General features: G+C 50.2%; 1 protein-coding gene across 14 annotated transcripts in view; it reads left to right on the top strand.

Annotated features, from left to right (window-relative positions):
- Positions 1-25,338, top strand: part of CDK5RAP2 (CDK5 regulatory subunit associated protein 2) — a 183,032-nt gene extending 157,694 nt beyond the window's left edge. For 8 of the 14 annotated variants that reach the window (XM_084994140.1, XM_084994116.1, XM_084994108.1 and 5 more), the window contains 10 exons: positions 4,060-4,176; positions 6,771-6,960; positions 8,095-8,216; positions 9,214-9,462; positions 12,309-12,386; positions 13,389-13,651; positions 16,450-16,593; positions 23,050-23,176; positions 24,761-24,807; positions 25,247-25,338. In XM_084994140.1, coding sequence (XP_084850266.1) covers positions 4,060-4,176; positions 6,771-6,960; positions 8,095-8,216; positions 9,214-9,462; positions 12,309-12,386; positions 13,389-13,651; positions 16,450-16,593; positions 23,050-23,176; positions 24,761-24,807; positions 25,247-25,303 — 1,394 coding nt within the window. In that variant the 3' untranslated portion in view covers positions 25,304-25,338. Of the gene's footprint in view, positions 1-4,059; positions 5,293-5,735; positions 6,961-8,094; positions 8,217-9,213; positions 9,463-12,308; positions 12,387-13,388; positions 13,652-16,449; positions 16,594-23,049; positions 23,177-24,760; positions 24,808-25,246 lie in introns of those variants that run through there. The other 6 variants (XM_084994137.1, XM_084994127.1, XM_084994101.1 and 3 more) reach the window with 4 other exon arrangements.
- Positions 25,339-27,716: the final 2,378 nt, after the last annotated feature.

Below are 27,716 nucleotides of genomic sequence, written 5' to 3'. Positions count from 1 at the left end.
TAGCTCTGCGTGGAATATTCTTCCATGAAAAACGCAACACATGTGTTTTCTACAAGTAAGACATTCACATGGTTCAAAAATTAATATCTCCATCCTGTACCCATTAATCCTGTTCACGTCTCTCCTCCCACTTTTGTTTGTTTTCTGCTCTATCCTCACAGTCTTACTGCAGATACAAATGTACGCTCTTATTCTCTCCTTCACTCACCCGAAAGGTAGGACCTTTTATATCCCTCCTCTCTTCCTGTTTCCATTGACTAGTCCGATTGGAGCATCTTTCCTAATTGCTCCAAAGAGAACGCCCTCACTCCAGGACGAATGTGTCTTGAGGGCAGCTCTGTGCAGCAGGAAAAGCCCAGGTTTGTTGGGAGCTGGACTGGCCTGGGTGTAGACCCAGCTCTTCTGATTTTTAGTTTTGTGACTTGGGCAAGCCACCGCCCCCTCCCAAGCTTCATTCTTCTGTAAAACAGAGTTGTCGTGAGAGTAAACGAGGCAACGTTATGAATAGCACCTCACTCAAAGAAGGTGGTTTTCTTCACTGTTACCAGTTTTATTTTGTGTAATGCTGTGAGTTTAACATTGCCCAGCTCTGCAGGGGCGGGCATGCATGGCACTGCTGCTTCTAGGGATGAGATAACTGACTTCTCAAAAGATGTGGTCAGTGGCAGCACCTGCATGTCCAGACTCCTAGTCCAGACTCATTGCTCTAGCCCATCACAGCCACCAGTCTAGGACATCCTTCCAAAGTACTGTGTATGCTGTGGTTTGCAAGGTACACAAAATGGTTTTGTCTCTCCCTCTCTTCCCCTGCTTCCCCCCAACCCCCACCTCTCGCCTTCTCTCTCTCTCCCTCTCTTTTCCCCTCCCTGTCTCTTCCCCTCCCTGTCTTTCTCTCCCCCTCCCTCTCTTGCTCCCCCCAACCCCCTCCCATCCCGCATCCTGTCCCTCTCACTCCCAGGGAAATTGATTAATCTGAGCTATTAGTCACATCAAACACAGGAAAGAAATACACGCCTGGGCCTATCACCGTCACTCTTGGTAATGCCTGAATTAGATTCATTCTGTTTTACATTTTCCCCGGCAAATCCAATTATAGAATTATTTGGGGGCTCAAATGGCCACCAGCTACAATGGAGCAGGCAATTGCTCTGGAGAGTAATTCGCTCTGATGGGAAGGTTTACAAAAAGGCATTCATAAAGTATTTATGCTGGTGGAAAGACATGCTGTTCTCACCATGTTGTCACAATCCCTGAAAAGACAAAGAAATAATAGCGGTTCTGCCTGCCCCCTGCTGTGAAATGTTCATCTCCGGAGCAGGTTTGAGAAAGGCAGGGCTCCTTGTAATGTTAAGGTGGGATATTGTTAAAAACTGTCATCTTACGTGTTAGATCTTCCAGCTTGTCACCAGTTATGTGAGCTTATAGTGAGGACATTCAGGGGGAAGACAGGCCTCTTAGTGCCAAGAGTGGACGCTGCTAGCTCAGGGCTTTATCAGAAACTGTTCTTTGGCCTGATTATTCCTTTGAAAAGTGACCGCCTTAGCTGTGGTCAGAGTAGACCCCTGTAGAATTTTTCCTGTTCGTCTAGATCACTCTTCGGTCCTATTTCGTCTCCAGCCTGTCGTCAGTCATGATAGTAATACGAGTGGTGATGGCAGTAACAGTAACATCCATCATTTTTACTGACTTAATAGAGGCTTAGGAAGTTACGCAGCTGAGAAGCCAGAGCCACCATTCAAACCCAGGTGTCTCTGAAAGACACCAGGGTTCACAGGGGAGAGTAGAGGAAGAAGGTGGGGAGAGACCTACGTGAATTCTTTTTTAAAAAATGACATTGTGGAGTTCCCGTCATGGCGCAGTGGTTAACGAATCCGACTAGAAACCATGAGGTTGCGGGTTCAGTCCCTGCCCTTGCTCAGTGGGTTAACGATCCGGCGTTGCCGTGAGCTGTGGTGTAGGTTGCAGACAAGGCTCGGATCCCGCGTTGCTGTGGCTCTGGTGTAGGCCGGTGGCTACAGCTCCGGTTCAGCCCCTAGCCTGGGAACCTCCATATGCCGCGGGAGCGGCCCAAGAAATAGCAACAACAACAACAACAAAGAGAGACAAAAGACAAAAAAAAAAAAAAAAAAAAAAAAAAAAAAAAAAAAAAAGACATTGTGATAAGTGCATCATTAGTATGAGAAAAAGGCAGTGCTTGTAGAGTGGAAAGAGTATGGACTCTGGCCTCTGGGCGACATGATGCTGACAGGGAATCAGTTGTGGACCAGTTTGCTTTCAGCTGCAGATAACGGAATATGAGCAAAAACTGGTGTAAACCGTGAGGATTTCTGTTTTCTTACAAAACAGGAACCCCAGAGGCAGGTCAGAAGGCGGCCTGATTGGTAGCCGGGTTTGGGGTTAGTCCCGGTGATGGGTGGCTGCTGTGATGATCAGCGTCCCAGCCTCTCAGGACAGAGTCCCCAAGAGCGTGGGCCCTGCTCCTCCCTGTCCTCCTTTCTTCCGGGTGGAAGATCTTTCCCGGAAGCTCCCTGCAGGCTTCCTGTCAGGTCTCATCGACCAGAAGCGGCACATGGCCGGGTTCTCGCCACCCAGGAGGCTGGGAGAGCAGGTGTCTGGCACCTGGGCTCTGCAGTGCAGGAGACTGACGCAGTGAGGACAACGAGCGAGGCATCTGCCTGCCACGTGCGGGAAGCGCCTCGCCCAGGGCGGACGCTCTCCAGAGGGCCGCGTGACCATGACCGCTACATGTGGGCAGAGGTCAGAAGCTCCAGCTGGGGCGGCAGGGGGAAGGGGCTGGGATTTCAGCACATAGGCAATGGCCCGGGCAGGTGGTCACGGATGAGGAAAACAGGCAGAGTTTGTAAGTGATCTCGGACCCTGTCTGTCTAGTTGAGAGCCCGATGTTTTTTGTTTTTTTGGGGTTTTTTTTGTCTTTTTATTTTATTTTTTTCTTTTTCTAGGGCCAATCCCGCGGCATATGGAGGTTCCCAGGCTAGGGGTCTCATCGGAGCTGTAGCCGCCGGCCTGTGCCAGAGCCACAGCAACGCGGGATCCAAGCCGCATCTGTGAACTATACCACAGCTCCCGGCAATGCCGGATCCTTAACCCACTGAGCAAGGCCAGGGATCGAACCCGCAACCTCATGGTTCTTAGTCGGATTCCTTAACCACTGAGCCACGACGGGAACTCTGAGCCTGATGTTTTTAGTACACACTTAGGGGCAGTGAGTTTGAGCCAAGAGTTGAAAGATGAATGTGATTTGGACTGGCAAAGCAGGTGCTAGGCATTCTAGGCAAAGGGAACATGTCATTTTGCAGAGATGTGTGACCACATGGGATGTTTGGGGCACGGAGTGGCTCTGGTTGGTTGAATTTGAGGGCACCAAGGTCTAGGGTAAGAGGGAGTGGGGTCAGCCAAGATACTGGAGCTAAATAATGAAGATCTGAAGTGTGGACCTTGTATTTGGTTTGTTTGGTTGTCTTTTGCAGTGATGGAGCCATCAAATGTTTTTGAGCAGAAAAACCTTGAGTGGGACCGTGTTAGGCCAGCGTCCAGGGCTCTTTGGAGGAGGAGTCCTCAGTCGTGATTGCCTGACTGGGCAGGTCGGGAGAGAGGCATTTAGGCTGGCTCCTGGGTTTCCAGCTCGGGTTAGGGATGTAGTGGCACCATCTACAGATGGGAGGGAGGGCGGGCTTGGATGGGGAAGGAAGGAAGATGAAGAGGAGCTGGGCACTGCCTCAGTGGCGATGTCCCTTGAGGGTTGGGACCCCAGGAGAGAAATCCGTGGAGGTTAATGCTGTCATCCACTCACCCTCACTCTCTTGCCAGCTCAGCTCCTCCTTTTTTCATCCTGAGGTCAGGTAAGATGTTGCCTCCTGCCTCCTCTTCCAAGCTCACTCTCATTTCCCTTTGGACTCTGACAATGCCTTGTATAATTCGCAGGATTAATTTTCATTGTGTGTTGTGTTTTCTCATTATTTAAAACTGTTTTCTAGAAAGTTCCATTCTTGTGTATGGGCCTCGAGATTATAAATTTTCATTTATGTGTGTTTTTAATAGGTTCTTCAAACATGTTTGCTTTTGGTTCAGAGCTACATAACTCTCTGACATCAGAAATACGTTTCCTGAGGAAGCAGAACCAGGCCCTCAATACAATGCTTGCTAAAGGATCCAGAGGTAAAAACTAGAGCCGCTTGCTGCCTGGAGCCCCGCAGCCCTCCTTGGTGTGGAAAGAATGCAGGCACTGGAGTTCGACCAACCTATGTTCAAATGCCATGGCTCTGTGTCTTTGGGCCAGTTGCTTAACCTCTCTGAACCTTGGTATTTTTAGTTGTCAAACAGGAATACCTCAGAGGACTGTTGTTACAACTAAACACCATAAAGCCCACAGCACAGTGCCCCATTAAAGGCTTTCTTTGTCACCCTCCCCTCTGTACATCTACCTCTCACTCATCTTAGTTCACAGTTGAAGTGAGAAGGGCTGGATATCATATCACTCCCAAAATTTCAGAGATTTCCTACCAGCAGGAAAGTTTTTCTAGTATTTCTTTCTTTCTTTTTTTTTTTTTTCTTGGCTGCATCCGAGGTGTACAGAAGTTCCAGGGCAAGGGGTTGAACCTGAGCCACAGCAATGACAATGCCAGTTCCTTAACCCTCTGAGCCACCAGGGAACTCCCAGTATTTCTATTAAAGATCCCTTCTTTTAATTCCTTCTGTTTGGAGTTTAGCCCCTAAGGAGCTTTCACTTATATTTTCTCTCAATACTTAATTTCTGGAATGACATTATAATTAGTCCTATTTTATAGGTAAGAAACTGAGGCCTGAGGACTTGATTGGCTTGTGGTGGAACTTGGGGCAGCTTATCCCCCTTTCATTAGAGGATACTGGTACTGATTATTAGCTTAAGAGAAGAAATTGGGGCTTCTGCAAATCATTCATTTGGCAAGCATTTCCTGGCTCCTCTTCTGTATCAGAGCCTGTGTAGATTTCTGGTGTAGAATTGAATGAGACCTGGTTCCTTCCCCCAGGAGTTCATGGTCTGAGGAGAAAGACAGTCAGGCAACCCATGGCAGGCTAGGGTGAGAATTAGCCATGATAAAGGCTGGGGGTTGCAGCACCCTGGCGAAGGCATCCTGACCCAGGGGAGGCTGGTTTTCAAGAGCTGGGTCTGGAATATGAGTAGGGATTAGCCAAGGTACCTAAAGTTTGAAAGAGCCAGGCCTTTTGTTTTTTAGGGCCGCACTTGTAGCATATAGAGATTCCCAGGCTAGGGGTCGAATCGGAGCTATAGCTGCCGGCCTACAGCAACTTATGATCTGAGCCGTATCTCTGACCCTACACCACAGCTCCTGGCAATGCCGGATCCTTAACCCACTGAGCAAGGCCAGGGATCGAACCCATAACCTCATGGATACTAATTAAGTTCATTACTGCCAAGCCACAATGGGAACTCTCGGAAGAGCTAGGCATTTTAAATAGAAAGAGGCCTAGGGGTTAGAGGCAGTGAGAGTAGGGAGCAGTCAGGAGTTACTGAAGCTTGGCGTGGCTGTGGTCTGAGGGAAGAGGAGGAAGCTTCCTCAGAGATGATCGTGTCATGGTTAAGAGTGGAATTAGAAAGCCTGGGTCTGGGAGTTCCCGTCATGGCGCAGTGGAAACAAATCCGACTAGGAACGATGAGGTTGTGGGTTCGATCCCTGGCCTCTCTCAGTGGGTTAAGGATCCGGCGTTGCCGGGAGCTGTGGTGTAGGTTGCAGACGCAGCTTGGATCTGGCATTGCTGTGGCGTAGGCTGGCAGCAACAGCTCTGATTTGATCCCTAGCCTGGGAACCTCCATATGCTGCAGGTGTGGTCCTGGAAAGACAAAAAACAAAAAAAACAACAACAAAAAAAGAAAGTCTGAGTCTGAATCCTGGCTCCTCCACTTACTGGCTGTGGGACCTTGGTGGAGTCTTGGCCTCTTTGATCCTTTGCGTCCTATCTGGAAAATGGAGAGAAAACTTCCTCCCAGGAGGTTTGCTAAGCAGAGTAAGATGATCTACGGGGAGGTTGCCAGGTAAGGCCTGCAGTTAACGCTGTGGCCACGCCAGCCGTCACCACCTCCAGCACGGCCAGCAGCCTGCCGGGGAGCACTGGCAGCCTTCAGAGGACCATGAGACCCCTGCGGAGTCTTTACGTGTAGTAGCTCAGCTCTGCTCAGCCGCATGTGAGGAACCGAGGCACAGAGAGGGAAGAGGCTGCCCTAAGGCCGTGGGGTCGGTAAGCGGAAGGGTCCCACTGGAACATGCCACTCTGCCTCCCGGCCGTGCCCCTGACCCTTTGTCTCTGTGCCTGGGTGTTGCTCATCCTTCAGGAGAGGCTACAGTGACAGCCAAGGTGCCCTCTGCACAGCCCTGCTGGCCTCCCTGGGAGGCTTTCCAACTTCCCCACATCAATTGCTAGCGATTGGGGGCCCTGTTTCTCGCCTCTGTCTCTAATTTCTACCCACCATTTGCCCTGTGAAGGAGAAGTAACTAGGTTTGCACGGCGCATTATTTAATGGAAAATTAAACGGGCCCATTTCGTCCCAGTGACGTTTAATCTGCAGCCTTGATGTTGACAGATTTATCTGCCCAAAATGCATGAGATAATTGGAATGCCCAATCATAAACGCCAGATTAAATCTTGTTCTCTTCTGTATGCTGGGAGTGCTCCAGCTGAAGTGCCGGATTTGCGTAATAAGGTTGGAAAAAACAAACGGTGTCTCTTCTCTGTGGCGCTTTTTTTGCGGGCAGATAAACAGAAGGAGAACGAGAAGCTGCGTGAGTCCCTCTCCAGGAAGACAGCGAACCTGGAGCACCTTCAGCGAGAGTTCGCCTGTGTGAGGGGCGAGAACGAGAGGCTGCAGAGGGAGCTGGACGAGAAGGAGGCTCAGAACCGGCGGCAGCTCCAGGAGATCAGCCACGGCCGCAGCGAGCTGAGCAGGTAGTGGTCAGGGTCCCCCAGGTCTCCTGGCCCTGCCATGGTGCCCAGGGATGGCACATGACACTCATGGGACTGAAATACAGGGAGTGCAGTCATCTGAGTGAGGAGGCTGGGCCTGGGGGTGGGCTGCTCTGCTCATCCAGGGGCTCAGGGCAGGCCTCTCTGTAAAGAGGCCATTGGAGCAGCGGCCTGTGGGGCACAAGGGCAGGAGCTCTGCAGGTACCTGAGCGAAGATCCTTTTCCTTGGTGTCCGGGGCTGTGCAGGGCCGAGCAGGAGGCCAGTGCAGCTGGAAGTGGGAGGCCCGGTGGCCGGAGGCTGAGTCACGGTGGCCCTCCTCGCCCTGGTGAGGACCTCTTCGCTCTTGGTTTTGTGCGGAGTGACCCAGGCAGTTGTGGAGGTTGAGTGCAGAGGAATGACTTGAGTCTGACCCTCTGTCTTCCCTCCTTAGGCCCTGCCTTGTCCCTCATGCTTTCAGTGGTTCCTGTCGGCACTCTTGAATCCCCCACACTCTTTTTTTTTTTTTTGTCTTTTTAGGGCTGCATCCAATGGCGTATGAAGGTTCCCAGGCTAGGGGTTGAATCAGAGCTACAGCAATGCCAGATCTGAGCCGCGTCTGCGACCTACACCACAGCTCACGGCAACGCCGGATCCTTAACCCACTGAGTGAGGCCAGGGATTGAACCTGCGTCCTCATGGACATTAGTCAGGTTCATTACTGCTGAGCCATGATGGGAACTCTGAATGCCCCACACTCTTAGTTTCTATATCACTCTCGGTACCCCAGGGTGGTGCGATGATTTGCAGGTTTGCTGTCTTTGCCATCACACAATCCTGGCTTCTCTCCTAAGCAGTGTCCCCCTGGGTGAGATGTAACCTGTCTGAGCTTCACATCCTCACAGCCATGAGTTGAGGGTTAGATAGCACGCACCTTCCAGGGTGTCTGTGAAGATGGTATGAGGTGACCTATGTACAGCGCTGGGCCACAGGGGCTCCCAGAAAATAGCAGCCGGGACAGGCACTCTCCACCCTGCCTGTCCCTCTTGCCCACACTCTCCGGCTGCCTTGTGGGGTTCCAGTAAGGCCCCTGCTGGCGAGCCAACCTCTCCTGACGCCGGGCACTGGGGTCTTTTCAGGATGCAGGAGGAGGCGAAGCTGAGGCAGCAGCAGCTGTCACAGAACGACAAGCTACTGCAGTCCCTCCGGGTGGAGCTGAAGGTGTATGAGAAGCTGGATGAAGAACACAGGAGACCGCGAGGTACGGGGACCCATGAGCTCACCTGGACGGCAGGCCGGCCTTCTGTCCTGATACCCCCAGCTTGCCTCCAGGGTAGGGTAGGCCATTTCGGAGGCAAGATCTCTGGCCGAGTCTCCTTGGAAAGGTGTAGGCTCTGGAGTTGGGCCGGCGAGGTCTGTCTGGGTTCTCCCTGCCTCATGTCCAGGCTGGTCGACAGGTTGCCTCACTGCCCTGGGCCTGTTCCTTCTTCTATAAAAGCATGTCTGCTAATACCTGTTCTGTATGGTCGTGAACATTAAATGAGGTCATGTATTAAGAGCACCCTAGCACAGTACCTGGCATGTCGTAGACACTCAAGAAATAACTTTTATTACAGTTTTCCTGCTAGTGATGTTTCTTTTTGCCCATTCATTCAGCAGATAATCCGTGCATCACTCTGGAGATAGTGGTGGCCCTGGTCCCCTCTATCCTGGGAGATCCCGGATCAGAGTGACTTGACTATAGACGCTAATGCTTTAGAATCAATTTGGAGGTGTGGTGGGTTTTTTTTTTTTTTTAAACTAATTTTCCAGTTGGTTTCTCCCTATTGAAAGTTTTCTAGAAAAGGGTCACCTCTCAGCTTTCATTTTCTCTTCAAGTTGCTGTTCTTATTCTTGCTGTTGTGCCTTTTTAATATACCATGGCTCTTAAAATCAGCCCCTTTCATTCTATAATTCCAGCCCCAATAGATTTTATTACTACTAGACATAATTCCAGGGTTTGGTGTGCAATTTGCTAGGCTTTTATGGTCAGAAGTGAAAATTAATTTCCAGCTCTTATTTAGCGTGTGGAATAGCAGCAATTAAGTCTGCCAATATTTTTGTTTTTAAAGTCAAGTTGTTATTTTCAGTTGTACCTAGTTCCTAGGAAGGGGAGGGCGGTGGTGGTTCAAGGGGAGGTTCAAGGCACCCAGTTGGCTTTGATGGCCGACCCTTTGGCAGTGGACAGTGTCAAGGTTTCCCTTTGCACGTGTTCACAGAGGCCAGGGCAGAGACGTCCGGAGAAGGCTGGAGGGGGCAGGACCCTCTAGGTGACCTGCACGGCCTCCTGACGGAGATCCAAGCTCTGCGGGCACAGCTGGAAAGGAGCATCGAAACCAACAGCACGCTGCAGAGCAAGCTGGAGGAGCAGCTGGCAAGGGGTGGGCAGAAGGCCCAGGAAGCAGTGCTCACGCTGGGCCTCCAGACCCTGTCTGCCCCCGAGCGGCCCCTGCAGCAGAACAAGCCCGGTACGGCCCTGCCCCTTCTCACTGTTGGAAATGCTGCCCTGTGTGTCTGTGAGCTTCTGAGTCCTGGCCTTGCCCCATGGAGATGCCTTCCCACTGACAGCAGACCTGCCATAGCCTAGGAGCCTGGGACCCGACCACTAATTAGCTGTCACCTTTGGCAAAACAGTGCTGTCTCCGTCTGGGGCCTGCTGATTCTCAGGGAGCTGGAGTCTGGGCTTCCAGCTGCCCTCACGGCCTCCAGTCCCACTCCCTCCATCCACTTAGTCCTGTCCACATCACCCCACTGCTGAAAACCCTTTTTAGTCCCTTTACACCTTGAAAAGAAAATCTTCCTCTGGCTGTCCATGTCTCAGGATCTGAAAAGCTGAAAACTGGCATTTGCTTGAGGGTTTGTTTGTCTAGCCCTGCAGAGGCCGTGTGGGGAGCAGGAAGAGGACAGATGGGGCTCCCATCCCTCCTTGGCCCCCTTTCCCTGCTTGAGGCTGGCCGTAAACTGGCAGGTGTTCCAGCTCAAAGCCATCAGCCCGGCCATCCTCTTTGCTCTTTGGATGAAGGAGCTAAGACCCAGAGAGGGCACTGGATTTGCCCAACGTGGCACAGCAAGTAGGAGGCAGAGCTGGAGCTAGAAATCAGCTCCAGCTCCAAGTCCAGTGCTGTTCCTGGAGCGTCACTTGCCTTCTGGGGCCTCAGGTGTCTGGGGATCATCGTCCTAATGCCCTGTCCAGGGGGACAAGCATGTCAGCGTGTCAGCGTGCTTTATGAACAAGTGTTGTGTAAAAGTTTGTACTTAGCTTTACCAAGATTGGAAATCTCATTTGTTGCCTTTAGTGAAAAAAGTTAAAATCGGAGTTCCCGTTGTGGCTCAGTGAATCCGACTAGGAACCATGAGGTTGCGGGTTCAATCCCTGGCCTTGCTCAGTGGGTTAGGGTTCCGGCGTTGCTGTGAGCTCTGGTGGAGGTCACAGACACGGTTCAGATCCTGTGTTGCTGTGGCTCTGGCATAGGCCAGCGGCTACAGCTCCTATTAGACCCTTAGCCTGGGAAGCTCCATATGCCACAGGTGCAGCCCTAGAAAAGACAAAAAGACCAAAAAAAAGAAAAAAGAAAAAGTTAAAATCTCTCAAAAGAGCGCCTAGTTACCCAGCTGTAGAACTTACAGTAATTGGCTCATGGGTTTCTCCTTGGTAAGGATTTTAAAATTTCACCCAAAAAGATGATATGACAATATTAAAAAAAAAAAAAAATCCTTCATGGTTACATAATAATAATAATTTTTTACTTTTCCATGTCTCTTCATTTAGTAATCAAATTAGGCATGAATTTATAATGTTCACACTGATTTTGTACCATTGTGTCATTTGTTTTTGCCCAATATTACATCATAAATGTTTCCCTTTCTTTCACACGAGCTTCCTAATTATTGTTTTCAGATGATTGTCAGTCACCAAACCATTACCCTGGTGATTATGAAAGTGGTCTCTGATTTGGAGCTTTAATAAACATCAGAATTGATACACTTTTTCTGTTAAACAGTATTCTTAGGATAAAATCCTGCAAGGCGAACCCCAGAGGGTTGGAAAGGTGCCACATTAACGCCCTCTGCCTGGGGCACCCATCAGCAGTGGGCCTTGCCATTTTTTAAGTGTAGCTCTGCTCCTGGCCCTGCTTAGTTAAGGCTTTGAGGAGATAGGACCAGGGCGATTGTGGGGCTGGGATGAGGAGATTGGAGCAGGGAGAAAGATTCAGTGCTTGGGATGCCCAGGAAGGAGATTTGGGACAGTTGAAGTGAGGCCCTTGAACAGCCTTTGGCTGTTTTTGAAATTTGTCCTGGGTCAGCCCTGCATGTGCCTCCAGGAGAGAGTGCTCAGAATTCACAGCGGTGCCTCTGCAGAATTCTCCAGGTTCTGCAAGTGAAGATTAGAATTAGACTGTAGACAGCAGCATTTCTTCCTTTGCAAAAGATTTTTAGGTGTGGCCGTTTGAGAGTTCTGCTTTAAAGACTGAGGTTTTTGCAGAAAGCGATCCCTTTCAGAGGCCAGCTCTTCCGAGCTGACCCCGGGCCTCTTGGCCCCAGATGGGAGGTGCCTGGGTAGGAAGGAGCTAGGCAGGACATTGTAAGGCCTGGACACAGTCCTCGCTCTGCCACCGACACTCTGGGTGATGCCCTGCAGATCACTTCCTGTCTCTGCCCGTTGGTCCCCTCTCCCAGGAAATCTGAATTACAGGGCCGTCCTGCCCAGCAGCTACTGAGAGTTGAGATGTGAAAGTACTTCCCTAACTGATAGAATGTGACTCATCATCTTGAACAGCTTTGAATTGGGAGTTTCCTCCCTCCATTGTTTCAGCTGCATCACCTCCCAAATCCTACTTCAGGGCACTCTTTGCTCTCGTGTGGGTTATTGCCGTGACCCCAGACTCACTCCTGAAGTCCAAACAGACCCCAGCCTGACATCGCCCCACCCAATGCCCTTGAGTGGCTCCCCACTTCCTTCTCCTTGAGGGTGTCACGAGGGCGCCCAGCTCTGTGCCTTGGCATGTGCTCCTTCCTCTGCCCGCTTCCTTCCCTCCCAGGGGTACACCTTCACTTGAGCTCCCATGGGCCCTGCGCTTCCCTCTCCGAGCCTCGTTCACTTGTCTGGACAAGCAGGTCCTTCGGGTGGGTGGGGGCAGGCCTACCCACTCTGTATCCTGTGTCCTGCGCAGGGCCTGGCAGGAGAGATGCTCGTTGAGGTTTGGTTGAAGGCCTGTGTGTGTCTGGTACTTGTACTCTCAGTCAGTTCTCTCTCCAGTGCCGATGACACTAAAAAGCTTTTGACAGTTCATTTTTCTCATTTTGCATTTTGTAGATGGTGACAAGTGTCCCGTGGCAATTGACATTTCATGTGATCTGTTTGACTCTTCACCAGCAGTGCCACCAAGATCAGGTAGAGAGCTCAAGTCTGGGGAGCTACGGCACAGTTGGGTTTGGCAGTGGGACTTCCAAATTGGAAGAAAGGGGGGTCACTGGTTTCAGCTCAAAGGGTGTTTGGCAGGATTTGGGGTTTCATGTTGTCAGCATTTCTAGCTGGCGATCTTGTCCTCTAAGCCAGTTAACCCGTTCCTAGGTGTCACCAACCTCAAGGATGTTGTTGGTTTGGGTACCTGTTGCTTTAGATTAAAGTGTGACCACCTTAGCATGGCTCTCAAGGCCCTGCAGGGGCCAGCCCCAGCGAGCCCGCCCAGCCGCACCCCTCCCCCTTCACGGGGCCACACGGACGGGTCACCATGCTGCAGACGGGCCCGCACTTCCTCCCACTGGGACTGTGCAGGGTGGCTCCTGCCCTTGCCAGACCGCTTTGGCCCCTTTCTCTGCCAGTGAAAATTCTGCTTCTTCCCCAAGACTCATGATGAAAGCAAACTGTCCCCAGTCAGAATTGTCCATCTGTGCTCCTGTTGGTCCAAAGGTAACAAGCGGCAGGCTTTTACCCCTGGGGAGCCTAATTCTTGCTACCCATTCAACCCGGCGCCGGTGTCGCTCCTTCTTGGCAGCCTTCCCTGACCTCCCTTCCTGCCCAGAGGCTTGGTTATCTTGTCCTCTGCACTCCGGCTCTGTCGTCGTGCTGTTACACCTCCCACTCAGCATCTGTGTTCTGATCAGACTGTGGGGCCCCTGGCGTGCAGGCCTGGGCCTGATTCATCTGTATAATTCAGGGCTCTTCTGCAGAGCGGGTGCCTGATGAGTGTTGGTGGAATTGAAATGAGCTTCTCTCACAAGGCAAATGAGCCCAGTGTGGGTCACACAGACTGAGGTCCTGGGTCCAGGCCTCTCTGCCTGCTGGGCTGTGTGTCAGGGGGCGTCTGGGCCCGAGGGCTCTCAGTGCTTCTGGTTGGCTCATGGAATGAGGGTGCTGCCCCATAGCCCTGACGGCTTCCCTCTTGTTCTGTAGCTTCAGAGACCCCTCTGCTCTCCGGAAATGACATGGACACCCTCTCCTGCGACAGTGGTGGCTCGATGATCACCTCGTCCACATCCCGCCTGATCCCTGGCCACCGCCTGTGGGCCAGCGAGAGTGGCTGCCACGTCCTGGGCCTGATCGAGGACTACTATGCCTTGTGTGAGCAGATTGACCAAGGCCAGAAGCTTCTCGCCGAAATGGACATCCAGATCCAAGAGACTCCCAGCCCCGCAGATCAAGAGCTGGTGATAAAGGTAACTGGAGCCCGGAGTCGGAGGGAGAGGGGTGCACGTGGAAGCAGGGTGCGGAAGGGTCGGCCGAGGGCCCTAGGAGGCGGGGGTGCATGAGTCCTCTGTAAGGCCCTGGGAAGAGGGCCCAGGAAACATAAGCATTAAGCTCAAGGTCAGGTCTGGCCTGGGGGCTGTTTGCTGTTGTTCTGGGGAGGGGCACTTGTGGGGGTTGATACCTGTGTTACTGCTGTCACGTCCCTGGGCTCTGTTGCACTGCCCCTCAAGGGCCTCTCTCCAGTCTCCCATCTGTCCTTCTGTCCTTGAGTCCTGCAGTGTGTCCATCTGTTCCTCCTCCCAGTCACCTGCCCATCATTCCCCCGGTCTCCGTGTCCAGGCTCTGGGGCTGCTCTGAACAGGGTGGCTGAGGTCCTGATCCTCACACAGCGCGAGGTCAGCCCTGCTGTCATTTGTGCTGTGTTTCCGACCTGAGCTGTCCTGCACCTGCCGGCTCTCCTTGCAGAGGAGCTTTTAGTATCATATTTTCTTCATCCCAGAGCAGCCTTTAGAGTGGGTGGTGTCCTTCCTACTTTCCAGACACTGCGGTGAAGTAACTCAGAGCCCTCAAGATTTGAACTCGGGTCTCTGTCCTCCAAGTGCTCTTTTTCTCTGACTTCCTGCTTCTTGAAGTTTGTTGCTGGTCACCTCCCTGACCTGTGTTGACACCTCCACCTTTCTCATTTCTGGGTCTGCTCCTGCCTCCTTCCCGTGCCATCATCTCTTTGCTCCTGTCAGGTGGGCTATGAGCTGCATCCCCCTGCTGCCCACTCCTACTGCCCACCCACCCCCGCACCCTCCTTCTGCCTTCTCCTGCCACCCCCACCGCCCACCCCCTCCTGCTGCCTCCTCCTGCCACCACCCCTCCATCCCCTCCTGCTGCCTCCTCCTACTGCCACCCCCACCCCCCCACCCCCACCCCACTCCTGCCGCATGCTGCTTTCAGCCCTGGCTCCAGTTCCCTCCATCTGAGAAGCCCCCTCAGCTCCTTTTACTGCCCCCTTCTTCCTGCCTCATCCCACTGGTGTCCTCCTTGTAAGTTACCTTTTGTTGAGGGCTCATGTGCCAGGTGCTTGACATAGTTACTCTTTCATTTCCTCCAAGGCTGGGGGTCAAATGTCCTCCCCAACCACCATCTCCAGATGGGCCTCAGCCTTCCAGCTTCTCACATTCTCTGATCCTTCTTCTGGGTCCTTATTGATGATACTTGAGCCCCCTGCTTCTTGATACTTGTTTTTGTTTTGTCTCTTTGCTTGATTTTGTCTCACAATATTGTAAAAGTTTTGCATTTTCTAATCCTTTAGAGAATAAGCTCCGGAAGTGCAGGGCTGGTGTCTGTTTTGCTCACTGTTGTATCTCCACTGAGTAGGCAAGGGTGAATGTTTGCTGAATGAATTAGTAAATATTAATAAGAGCATTGTTCTTTTTTGATCATGATCTTTATTTTACAGGACGTAGAAACTATATAGAAAAGCATAAAAACAAAACCTCTATAAGAATACTTTGTAGTGCTCAGTGTTTAAAATGTTGATATACTTTTAGCTCATTCATAAAGTTTAATAAAACTGACTCGTACATATATGAATTTCATATTTGGCTTCCAGTTAACCTTCTATTAACATTTTTTCTATCTCATTCAGTATTTTTCTAGAACTTGACTTTTAATGGCTTAAAAAATAAGCTAATGTGTGGATGTACCACCGTTTACTTAACTCTTTCACCTGTTTGTTGAACATTTAAGCTGTGATGAGCCTCTTTGTAAACAGATCTCTGGTCATAGCTTTGATTCGTTCATTAAGGGCAAATTCCTAGAAGTGGAATTTCATGCTCAAAGGTTGTGTGGGCCCTTCCGGGGCCTGGGCCATAAACTGCTGCTGCATTACTTTCCAAAATTGTGTATCTCCATGTACAAGTGAGAGTATCTGCCGCACCCTTGTCTTCGCTGAGTATTTTTATTTACAGATGGTTTCTGGCCAGTTCGAGAGCTCAAATGGGTGTGTCCTTTCAGCTTGTATTTATTTTATTACTTGTGGAGACAATGCTCTTTTAATTTCTTTAAAAAGAATCCCTCTGGGAGCCACGTTCTTTACTTTCTCCTGCCGTTGAATCCCCCATGGCGGTTCTGCCAGCAGAGGGTGAGGGAGACATGATTGCGACCCGTGATCACATGGGGAGCAGGGTGCCAAGGACAGAAGCACTTGGAGCATGTTGTTTGCCTTCCAGCGAGGCTCCGTGGCTGCAGAGCCGTGCAAAGGGCCCAGCCACGGACCCTCTTGTTGGTGCAGTGAACACAGTGAACTCGGGTGGTTATTAACCATAGTTATCAACTAGGCTGGAATCACCACTGAGGCGCTCCCACAATCAATTCACCGGCTTGGGAGTTCCTGTTGTGGCTCAGTGGTAACAAATCCAACTAGTATCCATGTGGACGCAGGTTCAATCCCTGGCCTCGCTCAGTGGGTTAAGGTGTTGCTGTGAGCTGTGCTGTAGGTCACAGATGTGGCTCAGATCTGGCATTGCTGTGGCTGTTGTGTAGGCCGATAGCTGCAGCTCTGATTTGACCCCTAGCCTGGGAATCTCCATATGCTGTGGGTGCGGCCCTAAAAAGACATATTATTATTATTTATTATTTGCTGTCGTTAAGAACAATGAATTGGTATTGTCTGGTGCCAGGCTCCTGCTCAGCATGTGAGGTTTATATTGCTGTTAAAGCCGCTTGTTCGTAATCTTCAAGACGGCATGTGACAGCCTTCTTGTCCCCCTCACAGGGTCTACACTCAGCACCCCCGAGCAGCTTCATCCCCCGCGTGAGCGCAGCCAGACTGATCCTGGATGAAGCTGCGAGGTTACTGTCGCTTCTCTGGAGGGTCTCACTCCCCACCGACGGCCAGTGCACACTCCACTGTGAACAGGTGGGTGGTGACGTGAGGATGTGCAGGCTGGGGCCTCAGGGGCCTGGGTCTCAGTCTCCTCCACACCCAGGCCAGGACCCGGCCTGCAGCAGAGGTGCCCTCGGAGTGGGGAATGTGTCCGAGGGCAGGGAGGGTGGCGTGATTGTTAAAGTGACGTGTCAGACCCCGTGCTGGCGGCCCCAGGCCTTTCTTATCTGGGCCCCTGGCGCCCCACAAGCTTGGCCTGTGGCCTGGACCCCACCATGTCCTCAACCCCTTGCACAGCTTTGATGAGGGAAACTGAGGAAGCCGGGGTTTGGGGAGGGAAGCCCAGAGTAACGGTTACAGAGCTGGTTTGAAAGCAAAGTGCTCAATCCCAAGGACAAACTCTATTAATAAGCTTTAACTCAAGCTTGCCCCCTTGGAACTAGCTCATTCCATTCTGCTCAAAACCTCTTTCAGTTCTGATGCCTGTCTCTGGACTGATTCCTTTCAGTAGCTTTCAGCATCATATTTTAGTGGGTTCTGTAGATCTGTTTTAACTACTTAGAAACTTTTTTTTTTAACCAATGAAAATCATTTATTACAAAACCATTGAAATTTCCCTTAAAAGCTTGACTTTGCAGTAACTTGAACGTGACTGAATTAAGAACAGTTGCTCCCACCCCCATCCTCATCCCCATCTCTTATGGCTTGAATCAGGGATCAGGCAGAGCAGACACTGTCCCCGGGTTTTTGTGTGTGGGAAGCATGTCGTGCTGTGCCAAGGGAAACACCGCTGTGGTCATCAGAGAGACCTCCTGGAAGAAGGAGCCTGCCAGTTCAGGATGAGTTGGTGCTCTTGGCTTGGTGGCATTGGTGGTCTCCCCCTTCTGTCCCCAAATGTTAGCCAGAGGCCAGCAGGAGGGAAATGTCCATGGCAGTCATCACTGTCAAGTTCAGCCCCTTTCACAGCTCTCACATCTCCCAGTGTGGCAGGAAGTCCCAGAGAAGCCGCTGTCTCAGCTCGGAAGGCTGTGCCGAGTCTGTCCTCAGCGTCCCTCTCGGGGCCCTGGGGAGGGAGTTTGGGTGCACTAAGCTCAGGGAAGCACGTGACCATTGTACAGGGCTGGGGGCCTGGCCTGGAACACAGAATGTTGGAGAGGAGGCGGCGTACTGGGTTCCAGTCCCGCACTGGCCTTGCCTTTCCTTCCAAGCCATCGAGGTCTTGTCCGTCTTGGGCCCAGAAGACACAGATGCTCCCTCCTGGCCGACTACTTCCTTCTCACCTCTCAGGTCTCAGCTTATTTAAGGTCAGAGAGGGCTTCCAGGTCACTCAGGCATGGTATCCTCTTCTGTTTTATCTTAGCCCATATTACAAGTTATAATTATGCATTTTTTTGTTTAATGTCTGTGTCCCTCTATTTTCCATGAGGGGACGTGTCTGTTTTGTCCATATCTTTGAATGAATGAATGAATGATTTCCTTTTATCCTCCCAGGCTAGTACTTGCTCATATGATGTTGAAAGCATGTGTCTGAAGTAAACTTTTCACCTTTGATGCGGTGTCTTTGTCCTCCGTACATGGTGACGTCTGCTAAAGAGATGGAATGCAGTTCTTATTTCTATTATATGTTCACGTATATAAATACGTGGAGTAGCTGATGCTCTTGATGATTTGCGAAGGTTTCTTGGGTAATTGATTATGCTCACTTGAGCATCACACAATTTTAGAGCCAGAAAAAGGACCTCGGAGACACTCCGATATGGTTGCTGGTGTCCACAGACCCCCTGTGTGGTGTTAAATTGCCTCCAGCCACTTTTCCATCCCTGCCTCTGTTTCATACAGTGCCTTTTTCTTGGTGTGAAATCTTCGTAAAGCAGATTTCCAGGTTTCCACCAGCCGTTCCAATGGTTTTTTACTACCTGGTGTTTTCTCTGAGTGTCATTAAATTGCCTTTCGCATCTCCTACAGTTCCTAGGACTACTCTGGAAATTGTGTATCATACATGTCAGTTTATCTAAGAAAGTTTTGGGGAGAGATACAAATATGTATACATACTCACTTATAAAAATGGTTTTAAATGAGAGGATAAAAAAATAACAAAACTGTTGACATGTAGGGGTGGGAAGGAAGAGGATGAGAGGGCAGGGATAGAAGGTAGGTGTCTCTGAATCGACCTTGTTTCATAAATTTGACTTTGAAATAGTGTAATTGCTTTACACGATTACAAGTACAAATGGGGAGAAAGCAATTTCTAAAAATTCCTCACTAGATTAAAACAAACCAACTTTCATATGTATGGTGTTGGAGGCATAATCCCACAGAGAAGAAGCATTTCAATGACTAAGACAAAGTAATTTGACTCTGTTTTCCTAGTGGAAATACTCAAAGGACAAAAACAACTGCAAACAGAATTTTAACTGTTTTCAGTGATCATATTGTTAGCAATAATGTTTGTATTAATATTTTGAAATTATTATGTTCTCTCAGGATAAAACAAATAACTTATTACATTGACATTTTTACTGTCAGGGAAGAGAAATAAATTAAAAAGTCAAAGAAGTACAAATCTTCTAATCCCTAATTTGAATTTGATACTTGAGTATGGACTCATGATGTATTTTCTATTTAAAAAATTTACTCATTCTTATTACTGAAAAAGACCGTAAAAATGTCCAATCCAATAGCAGTGAGCACCTCTGGTGCCAAATTGTGGTTTCTAAATACCTTTTTTTTTTTTTTTTTTAAACTAAAACTAGGTCTCCTTGGAGAAGTGGCTTGATTCTAGGTTTAGAGCAGGAAATGTACAATGTGAGATTAGAACATCTTTTCATCTAAGGAAAAAAAGAGAAAAGAGAGAGTGAAACTTGCAGATTTACAGTGGTTCTCAGATTATGGTCCCTGGACCAGCATCCTCAGCATCAACTGAAAACTTGCTGAAAAGGCAAAATTGTTTGCCTCACCCTAGACCTACTGAGTCAGAAAGTCTGGGAGTGGCCTCCATGGTCTCTTTTTATAAGTCCCCTCAGTAGCTCTGAGACCCACTGGATTAAAAGGAACTGGGGGAGTTCCCATTGTGGCGAACAGAAACGAATCCGACTAGTATCCATGAGAATGTGTCTTTGATCCCTGCCCTCGCTCAGTGTGTTAAGGATCTGGTGTTGCCGAGAGCTGGGGTGTAGGTTGCAAATGCGCCTCAGATCCCACATGGCTGTGGTTGTGGGTGTAGGCTGGCAGCTGCAGCTCCCATTCAACCCTACCCTGGGAACTTCCATATGCCACAGGTGTGGCCCTGGGGGAAAAAAAAAGGAACTGGGGACATAACGGTCAAATGCAAAACATGGAGTTTATCTGGACGCCAGAATCAAGCCAGTTACTTAAAAAAAATAAAATTGTGATGCAAATCAGGGAAATATATCTGCTGACATCTATTTGGTGATACTGAGCAGGCATTGTTTTAGATGTGATAATGATATTGTGGATTTTTTAAAAGGATAGTTTCTTCTAGAGTGATATACTAAAGTATTTTATGGATGAAATATGGTTGGCTTCTAGGATTGATTTTTTAAAAATAATTTTTGGGGTGAGGACGGGCAGGGATATAGATGAAGCAAGTCTGACCATGATTAGATCGTAGCTGAAGCTGGATGGGTACCTGGTGGTTCATTATCTTATTCTTTTTACTTTTGTAAACATTTGAGAGTTTTCATTTAAAAAAAAGAAACCAACCAGCACCCCCCCCCAAAAAAAAAATAACCAAAAAAACAATTCTAAAAGTCAGGCAGCACTCTTGTTGAGCAAGCCCTGACTCTGAGCCCAGCTCTGTGGCCCTGAGAAAGAGTTGCTCTGCTGAGCTCCTGTTGGGGGTTAGTACCTTGCCGTATACTAAGCATCTCATTTGATCCCTTATAGTAGCCTTCAGAGAGTTAAGGAGAATTATCCCCATTTTCCGGAAGTAAGAACTAAAACTCCCTTTCTTCATCATCTTAATAGCTAGAAGTGGCCAGGCTGGGCTCTGTTTTTACCATGGTATATTCATCCTGTAACAAATGGAGATGTTAGTTCAGAGGAACAGCGGACATAAAAATAATTACAATTCCTCCTCTTAAGTGGTGCATGGAATTCAGGGTGCGCGGGGTGTTTTGAGAGCGCAGGTGAACCACCAGTTGGCAGATGGTCTCACAGCACCTACTCTGTGCCAGACGCTGGGGGTCCGAGGGAAAAGGATTAGGTTCTGCCCTCAGGGAGCTTAGCATCCTGGAAGGGAAGCAAACGAGTAAATGGCCAGATCTAATTGGCAGAGCGCTCAGCGGGCGCCCAGGAGTAGTAACCAACCTAGACTCCTGGTGGGTGAGTGTCTCAGGGGGAGCTGCCTGGAGAAGGCGATGCCTGGCTTTAGAAAGAGGGATAGAGGTTAGCAGGCGAGGCGAGCAATCATATCACCTGAGTGTCATTCGACTGCAGTGTGATGAGAGGTGTCGGGGTCATCCCTGTTTCACGATGCAGAACAAAGGCTCTGTGACGCTGTCGCAGGGTGTGTGGCCTGCAAAGCCACGACCACAACACCAGTCTCTGTGGGCCCTCAGCTCGAGGAAGCGAATCAAAGAAAACCTCATGTTTAAATCCGCATCTGTTTCGGAAGCACAGTTGAAGTCCTTGTAGCTGACACGACTGGTTAATCTTAAAAGTAGGTTAAAGCAGGGAATCAAAAAATGATACATACCTTAAACATTTCAGTTTAACTTAAAACAGTTCAATGTACATTCATTTGCCATTCTTTTGATCCAGGACCAGCGCCTTTTCTTTGAATATGGGTCTGCTGATTGAAGTTCCACATCTTCTTTCTTTCATAAACTATATCCATAATGTATGTCTGTCACTTCCAATTTCTGTTTCTTTAAGATGAAGAACAAACTTAGACACTCGCAGAGCAATTTGAATATAGGATTCTTCTAGACTGCGTTCCTCCCACCTCTTTTCCAGTTGGCTCACCCACACCTAATTTGCCAGGAATGTGTTTTTTAGTGACTCGCCTTTATCAAGTCTTTCCTGAAACATCTGTTAGTTTTCATTCAACCCGTTCTCTCTTTTCATACACATAATTTCATGGGTTTACTTAATACTTAATTAAATCATATAACTGATTACAACAGCCATCAACAAGTCTGGGGGAGAACTAAAGTGATTCTTCATAAGCTGACAGCCCAGTGTCTCCCATCTTGGGAGCAGAGGTGTGGCAGAGGGTGGCCTGTGCCAGGGTGTCTTACATTCCAGGTTTTTTTATGAGCACGGGAGTGTCCTTAACCCCAGGGACTAGTTTGGTGGAGACTAGTTAAGAGAGTGTGTGCGTATTTTACTCTAGAGGTTTGGGGACTCTGGTTTTGCCTCCCATCCATACTCTTCTCTCCTCTGAAAAGCCAAAACGGATTCTCCTAATAGATCATACTCTTCCTAAGCTTACTTGTATATTCTCTTTTTAAGGCTTAAGCATTAAAACTAAAACAAAACAGCATTCTAGTTTTTGGGAAAAAAAATAAAAAAACACCTCAAAGCAATTCTGATAAATTAAAAAAAAAAGAAAGAAAATATTCCAAATCCTCTCTCTCAGAGATACTATTACCGTTTTCATGATGTCTCTGTCATCAAGTAGTTTAGACATCTTGATACACACATCCGTGAATGGAGATATATGTGTTCAATTTTATGAAACAGGAATGCGTGGTACACAATAGCTGTTCTGGGCTCTCTTTGTCACTAATTATGATCATCTTTCAATGTCAATAAATGAAGTTCTACAACATCGTTTTTAATAGCTGCGAAAATTATCCCATCGCATGTAAGTACCGTAATTGAGTTATCCAAATTCCTATTGAAACAAATCGGGTTGTTGATTTTTCCTGCTACATACAGTGCTGAGGGAACATCTTGTGCCTGAAATTCCTATTCCTTGGGGTAAATGCCTGAGTGTAGAATCCCTGGGTCGGAAGGTTAAGTGCATTCTGTAGTCTGCTAGGTCTTGCCTGGTGTGGTCATGGGCATGCTCCCTGCCACGGGCTTTGCCCATCTGGCCAGCAGAACAGGGCTTCTGGTTTTCTTCAAATACCCTTGTTAGTAGGATTGAGCCCTTTTTATATGGTTTTGTAATTCTTTCTATGCAATCGGACGTCTTAATAGTCTCTGTTCATTTTTCTTTCTTTCTTTTTTTTTTTTTTTTTTTTTGTCTTTTTCTAGAGCCACACCCACAACATGTGGACGTTCCCAGGCTAGGGGTCTAATCGGAGTTGTAGCCACTGGCCTACGCCAGAGCCACAGCAATGTGGGATCCAATCCGTGTCTGCAACCTACACCACAGCTCACGGCAACACCATATCCTTAACCCACTGACTGAGGCCAGGGATCAAACCCGCAACTTCATGGTTCCTAGTCGGAGCCATTAACCACTGGGCCATGATGGGAACCCCCTCTGTTCATTTTTCTAATTCCCTTTCTCTTCAGACCGGAGAAATGAAGGCAGAGATCAGCAAACTACACAAAAAACTGTTTGAACAAGAAAAGAAACTGCAAAACACCATGAAGCTTTTGCAGCTGAGCAAGAACCAGGAAAAAGCCATCTTCGATCAGTGTGAGTGATTGGGGGTTGGCCACTGCATCTGACCACTTTCTGCCTCTGAGGACTAAAGCCCCAGCCTGGGCTGTCGTCACGCCTCCTCTTGATGCATTTGCTTCACCCTTCCTGACCCGCCCAGACAAATGCCTTCACTAACAGGCCTCTGTGGAGGGGCCACTTGGGGCCAGGGACTGTCACCTCACTGGGAGACGGGCATGTGCGGTGACAGGAATGTGTGTAGGGGCTTGGGGAGCACTTGAGGTGGGATGGGGGGGTCACTCTGTCCCGGGGGTGGGCTTTTGGACAGAGTGACACCCAAGCCGAGTCTTCAAGGTGGAGTAGCCGTTGCTCAGATGGAAAGAGGACGACGTGGGCAGAGGCTCAAGGAGTGAGTTTTTGTGTGAGAAAAAGCAACAGCAGCTCAACATGGCAGGTTGAGGTGGGATGGGTCCGGGGGACTGGGACTATGTTCTGAGAGTTCTTGGTGGCAAGCCTGGGGGGGCCCATGTTCCAAGCAGAGTGTCATCAGGCTTGTTGGTGGCAGGGCCAGGCAGGTGAGAAGGACAGCCAGTGGGATCCGGGGGAGGGCACAGATTTGAGAACGACTTTGAGACAGACACAGAAACTCAAGGTCAGAGAGGTTAAATGTCATTTGTAAGGTCACCCCAGCCCTGATCTGGGATCTTCAGAGGTTGTTGGGAGCAGCCCCACTTCCCCAGTTTCAGTCCCTAGTGCCCGGTCTCCCTGCGTGTGCAGAGGAGCGGGACTGGCTGAGTTCCTTCGAGCCTCTTGGCAGCTCAGTGCCAGCCAAGCCTGGGGCAGCCTGTTAGCATCCCCAACTCGGGAGAACTGCTGACTGCAGTGCTTTCCTCTCTGGAGGTGCTGCCCACCTCTGCTGCTCTTACCAAAGCCCAGCCTTTCCGAGCCGCACAGAACAGAGGTTATTGTCAGATGCGACCTCTCCTCGGCCACCCCCCAGGAACCTTGGAAAACAGACCTCATGAGACCGGTGGTGTTCAAACTGCACATGAGACGCTCAGTCACTGAGCGAGTCCCAAGTGGGCCCCGTGAGGAGCACTAGCTTAGTGGGGAGACACATTAACTGCAGCGTGATGTGCTGAGTGCATCCCAGACAGCTGAGAGGCGGATTTGACGGATGAATAGGAGTTAGAAAAGGGGGCTGGATTCTGGCAGGCAGCCTAGGGGGCAAGAACAAAGTTTTTGGGAATGAGCTTAGTTAGTGCAGTGACTAGGGGTCTGAGTAGGCCTCTTGCTGCCTGGCACTGTGGCCCCAGCCCAGAGGTGAGGCCTGGGCATCTGCTGGCCTCACCCAGCCTTAGTTTCATTTATGATGTCTCATGCTCTGTCTTCTCATGTGGCTGAGGTTGTGGTTTCACTTGGACCTGAGAAGGGTCTCTCGGCCGCGTTATTTGGTCCTGGGGTGTATGATGGGGCAGGCGGGTCTTACCTGAATGCTGCAGGGTTGTCTGCACACCTGACCCCTTGGCAGCTGGGGGGCTTCTCCTCCCTGCACTTGGCTTTCACATTATCTACATGGGCATCTGTGTCTAATCATCCTTTTCTTTGCTCTCCCCTTAGTGGTTGTAACCCACAAAATCCTTCGGAAAGCCAGAGGAAACCTGGAGGTAATGCCCCTTTGGGGAGGGGAGTGCGGGTGGGGCTGGAAATGACTTCTTTTGAAAATTAAAGTTGAAGGTGAAACTTGTCACAAGTCCTCTGTCGGCTATATTCTGCCAGCAGCCTTTGCAGGTTTTTTTTCGTTTTTTGTTTTTTTTTTTTTTTTTTTTTCAATCACGCTATCTTTTCCGTCGTTCTAAGCATTGGTGTGCTGTTTTTTAAACCTGCGAGAAATACAGCAAACTGTGCCTGGCACATAATAGGCATTTAATAACTGCTTCTTGAGTGAATTAATATAAATGATGTCATTATCATTTGGCTCTAAATATTTACTGATAAACTGTATGTCTTTGAAAGAGCAATCTTGCCTTTAACTCTGTCAGGGATCTTACTTCAGAAACCCACCATGGGGCCTAAACTTGTCCTTTTTTCCCTCCCTTTTCCTAGCTTAGGCCCGGCAGTGTCCATCCTGGGACATCCAGTCCTAGCAGACCAGGCTCCTGAGGACAACTTCAGCCAATAAAGCTTGTGGTTCCCCACCAGGCTCGTCCTGTCTCTTTGTTACTAGTGCAGTTCCTGCTCAGTGAGGGAAAAAGGGCTGCCTGGCCAGAAGAAACCTATTTTCCTTTAATGTTTTCTATCCTAAAGTTGGTGTGAGGTTGTGGTCACAGGGTTCCAGCTTCCAGGTGCCCGGTGTCTCGCCTCCAGGGTCTGCACAGAGCTGAGGCGTTACTGTCATGCACAGAAGTAGACACAGGGGCGGGGTCAAGTCCGCCCGGATTTGCTTAGTGCTCAGCCAGCCTTAAATGCTCCTTAAGTGACTCATTTCAACCTGCAGTTCCATGTGGAGCCTAAAGCCCAGGTCCCCAGATGCCCAAGTGGGACAGCCTGGGGTCTGGAGACTGGCCCGGCCCTTGATGTCGCCCTCGAGCTCTGTGCTGAGGCCGCTCAGTGTCCTGAGAGGAACGACACCACGTGGTGTGGCTGGGGCACCTGGAGCAGTGCCCTGCAGCGGTTCATTTCCCAGCATGGGGAAAAGCCAGCAGGCCCGGGGCGGGCACTAAGCATCGCAGTGTCCTGATGGAGGAGGTGCTTGCTCTTTGCTCCCCACTGTCCTTGCCTGAGCTTCACAGTGTCCCCGAGATGTGCACAGGGTAGGGCTTGGCTCTGGGCACCCTGGGAGGCACCGATCCAGGAGGCTACCTGCACGCTCTGATGCGACGCTGTGCTCTCTGCCTCACAGCCCCACATGCACCACCTCGGAGCCACCGAGCAGGCATCAGCCGGGCGGCATTGGCCTCGATTGTCGGCCTATGACTGAGGAGCATTTTGAATCCCACCTTGGTCTCCCTCTGTGTCCCCTTTCCTGCCATCACCCTGGGGCCTTCAGCATCCCTTTGGGTGACCCCTGTGCACCCACTCCTGCTGATATCTTGCCCTCTGCCCCCTGTCCTTCAGTCCGCTCACTTGGAGGTCCTTCCCTCTGCTCCCTTCACCTCTGTCCCCATCCGCGGACTCTTTTCTTGCCTTCGGTTCCTTTACCAGCAGATGAGGTGCGGAGAGAAAGTGCCCCGTCCTGCCCGCCCCTCTCCCTCTGGCTCCCTGATCCTCATGCAGGCAGACTGCGCTGACTTCAGCTGCGGAAACTTCCCTCCCAGCCTTGACCCGGGCTGCTCCCTGTCTTTGAGATGCTCTCCCACCACTTCTCTTTCCAGCCAGCTTCCCGCGGTCCTTCAGAAATCTGCCCCCACCTTGGGGGCTGCCGAGCCGTGTGGCTCCATTGCCTAGCCCAGCACAGTTTGTGGGCCCTGCGACTTCCTGGAGTTGGGGACATGGGGTGGCCAGGACCACCTGCATCTTCACAGGACAGCTGAGTGAGCTGTTCCGGCTCCTTAGCTTGTGGGTGGCAGGGCCGGGCTTTGATCCCACCTGTCATCCCAAACCCCAGTCTGTGATCTCCACTGCTGCCCTGCGGCTCCCAGGACATGGCGATGATTTGGGGTGACATGATCAATCAGAGGCAATGGGGAGTGAGGCACCAGAAGCCCAGCTTGGGAGTTGGGGCCTGAGCCTCTCCTCCCGGGACCCCACCTCTTCACCTCTGCTTCCCATAAGTGAGGGGTGGGTAAGTGGTCAGCCAGGACCGTCTTTGCCTGGCTTCCTCTCGTCTCTGCTCTAGTGAGAATTACCTGCATATGTGTGCCTCAGGACACTCCGGTGTGGGAAAACTCAGGTTTCTGTAAACGTACAATGGCGGCTCCTTTTTCTAGAAGTCACACAATTGAGTTTCTAAAAGAAAACTCCCATCTGCAGACGAGATGGCTTAGCATGGTTCTCGGAGGGAGCAGGAGGCCTGGTTCTAGTCCCCAGGTGCAGGCTTTTGGTCTCAGTTACTTCACCTGTAAAATGGTAATTACCCTTCAGCCCAGACCTGTCACAAGATTTGGAAACTCTGTTTTTAGTTCTTGTGGTTGATGTGCACAAATGCAGGCCCATTTATGTAAGTGGGGGGGTAGGGGTGGAGGTGGGGCTTGGGTGGCGTTAGTGGGACCAGACCAGGATTCAGATGGACCTGCAGGGGAACAATGAGTGCCTGCTTCCCTGTGGGTATCTTGCCTGGGGTGTGGTTGGTGTGCAGCCTGTGGCAGCTGGAAAGGCTGTGAGGGGAGCTCATGGTCCCCCCCCCCCCCGCCCCGCTCCCACTCAGTGGTGAACCCAGGACGCCTGAGAGCAGGGGCCTCTGGGAATCCAGCTGGCCATTCGCTTCAGTCACCCACAGCTTTTCAGGAGCACAGTAATCCAAAGCAGAGTATATTTTTATCCCCCAGTTTAGAATTGTGTAAAATATTCCCAACCTTGGGCGAGCACGGGCCCTCCCTTCTCTGGGAGGTGGAGGAGCAGCCGGGTTTGTTTGGGC

Source organism: Sus scrofa, chromosome 1, assembly GCF_054392235.1.
Source record: "Sus scrofa isolate SSC_HxYL_T2T_F1_AM1 chromosome 1, Sscrofa_HxYL_maternal_Yorkshire_Landrace_v2.0, whole genome shotgun sequence".
In the NCBI taxonomy this organism is placed as follows: domain Eukaryota; kingdom Metazoa; phylum Chordata; class Mammalia; order Artiodactyla; family Suidae; genus Sus; species Sus scrofa.
The sequence above is the reverse complement of the archived record's forward strand: the minus strand, read 5'-3'. Positions and strand labels throughout refer to the sequence as shown.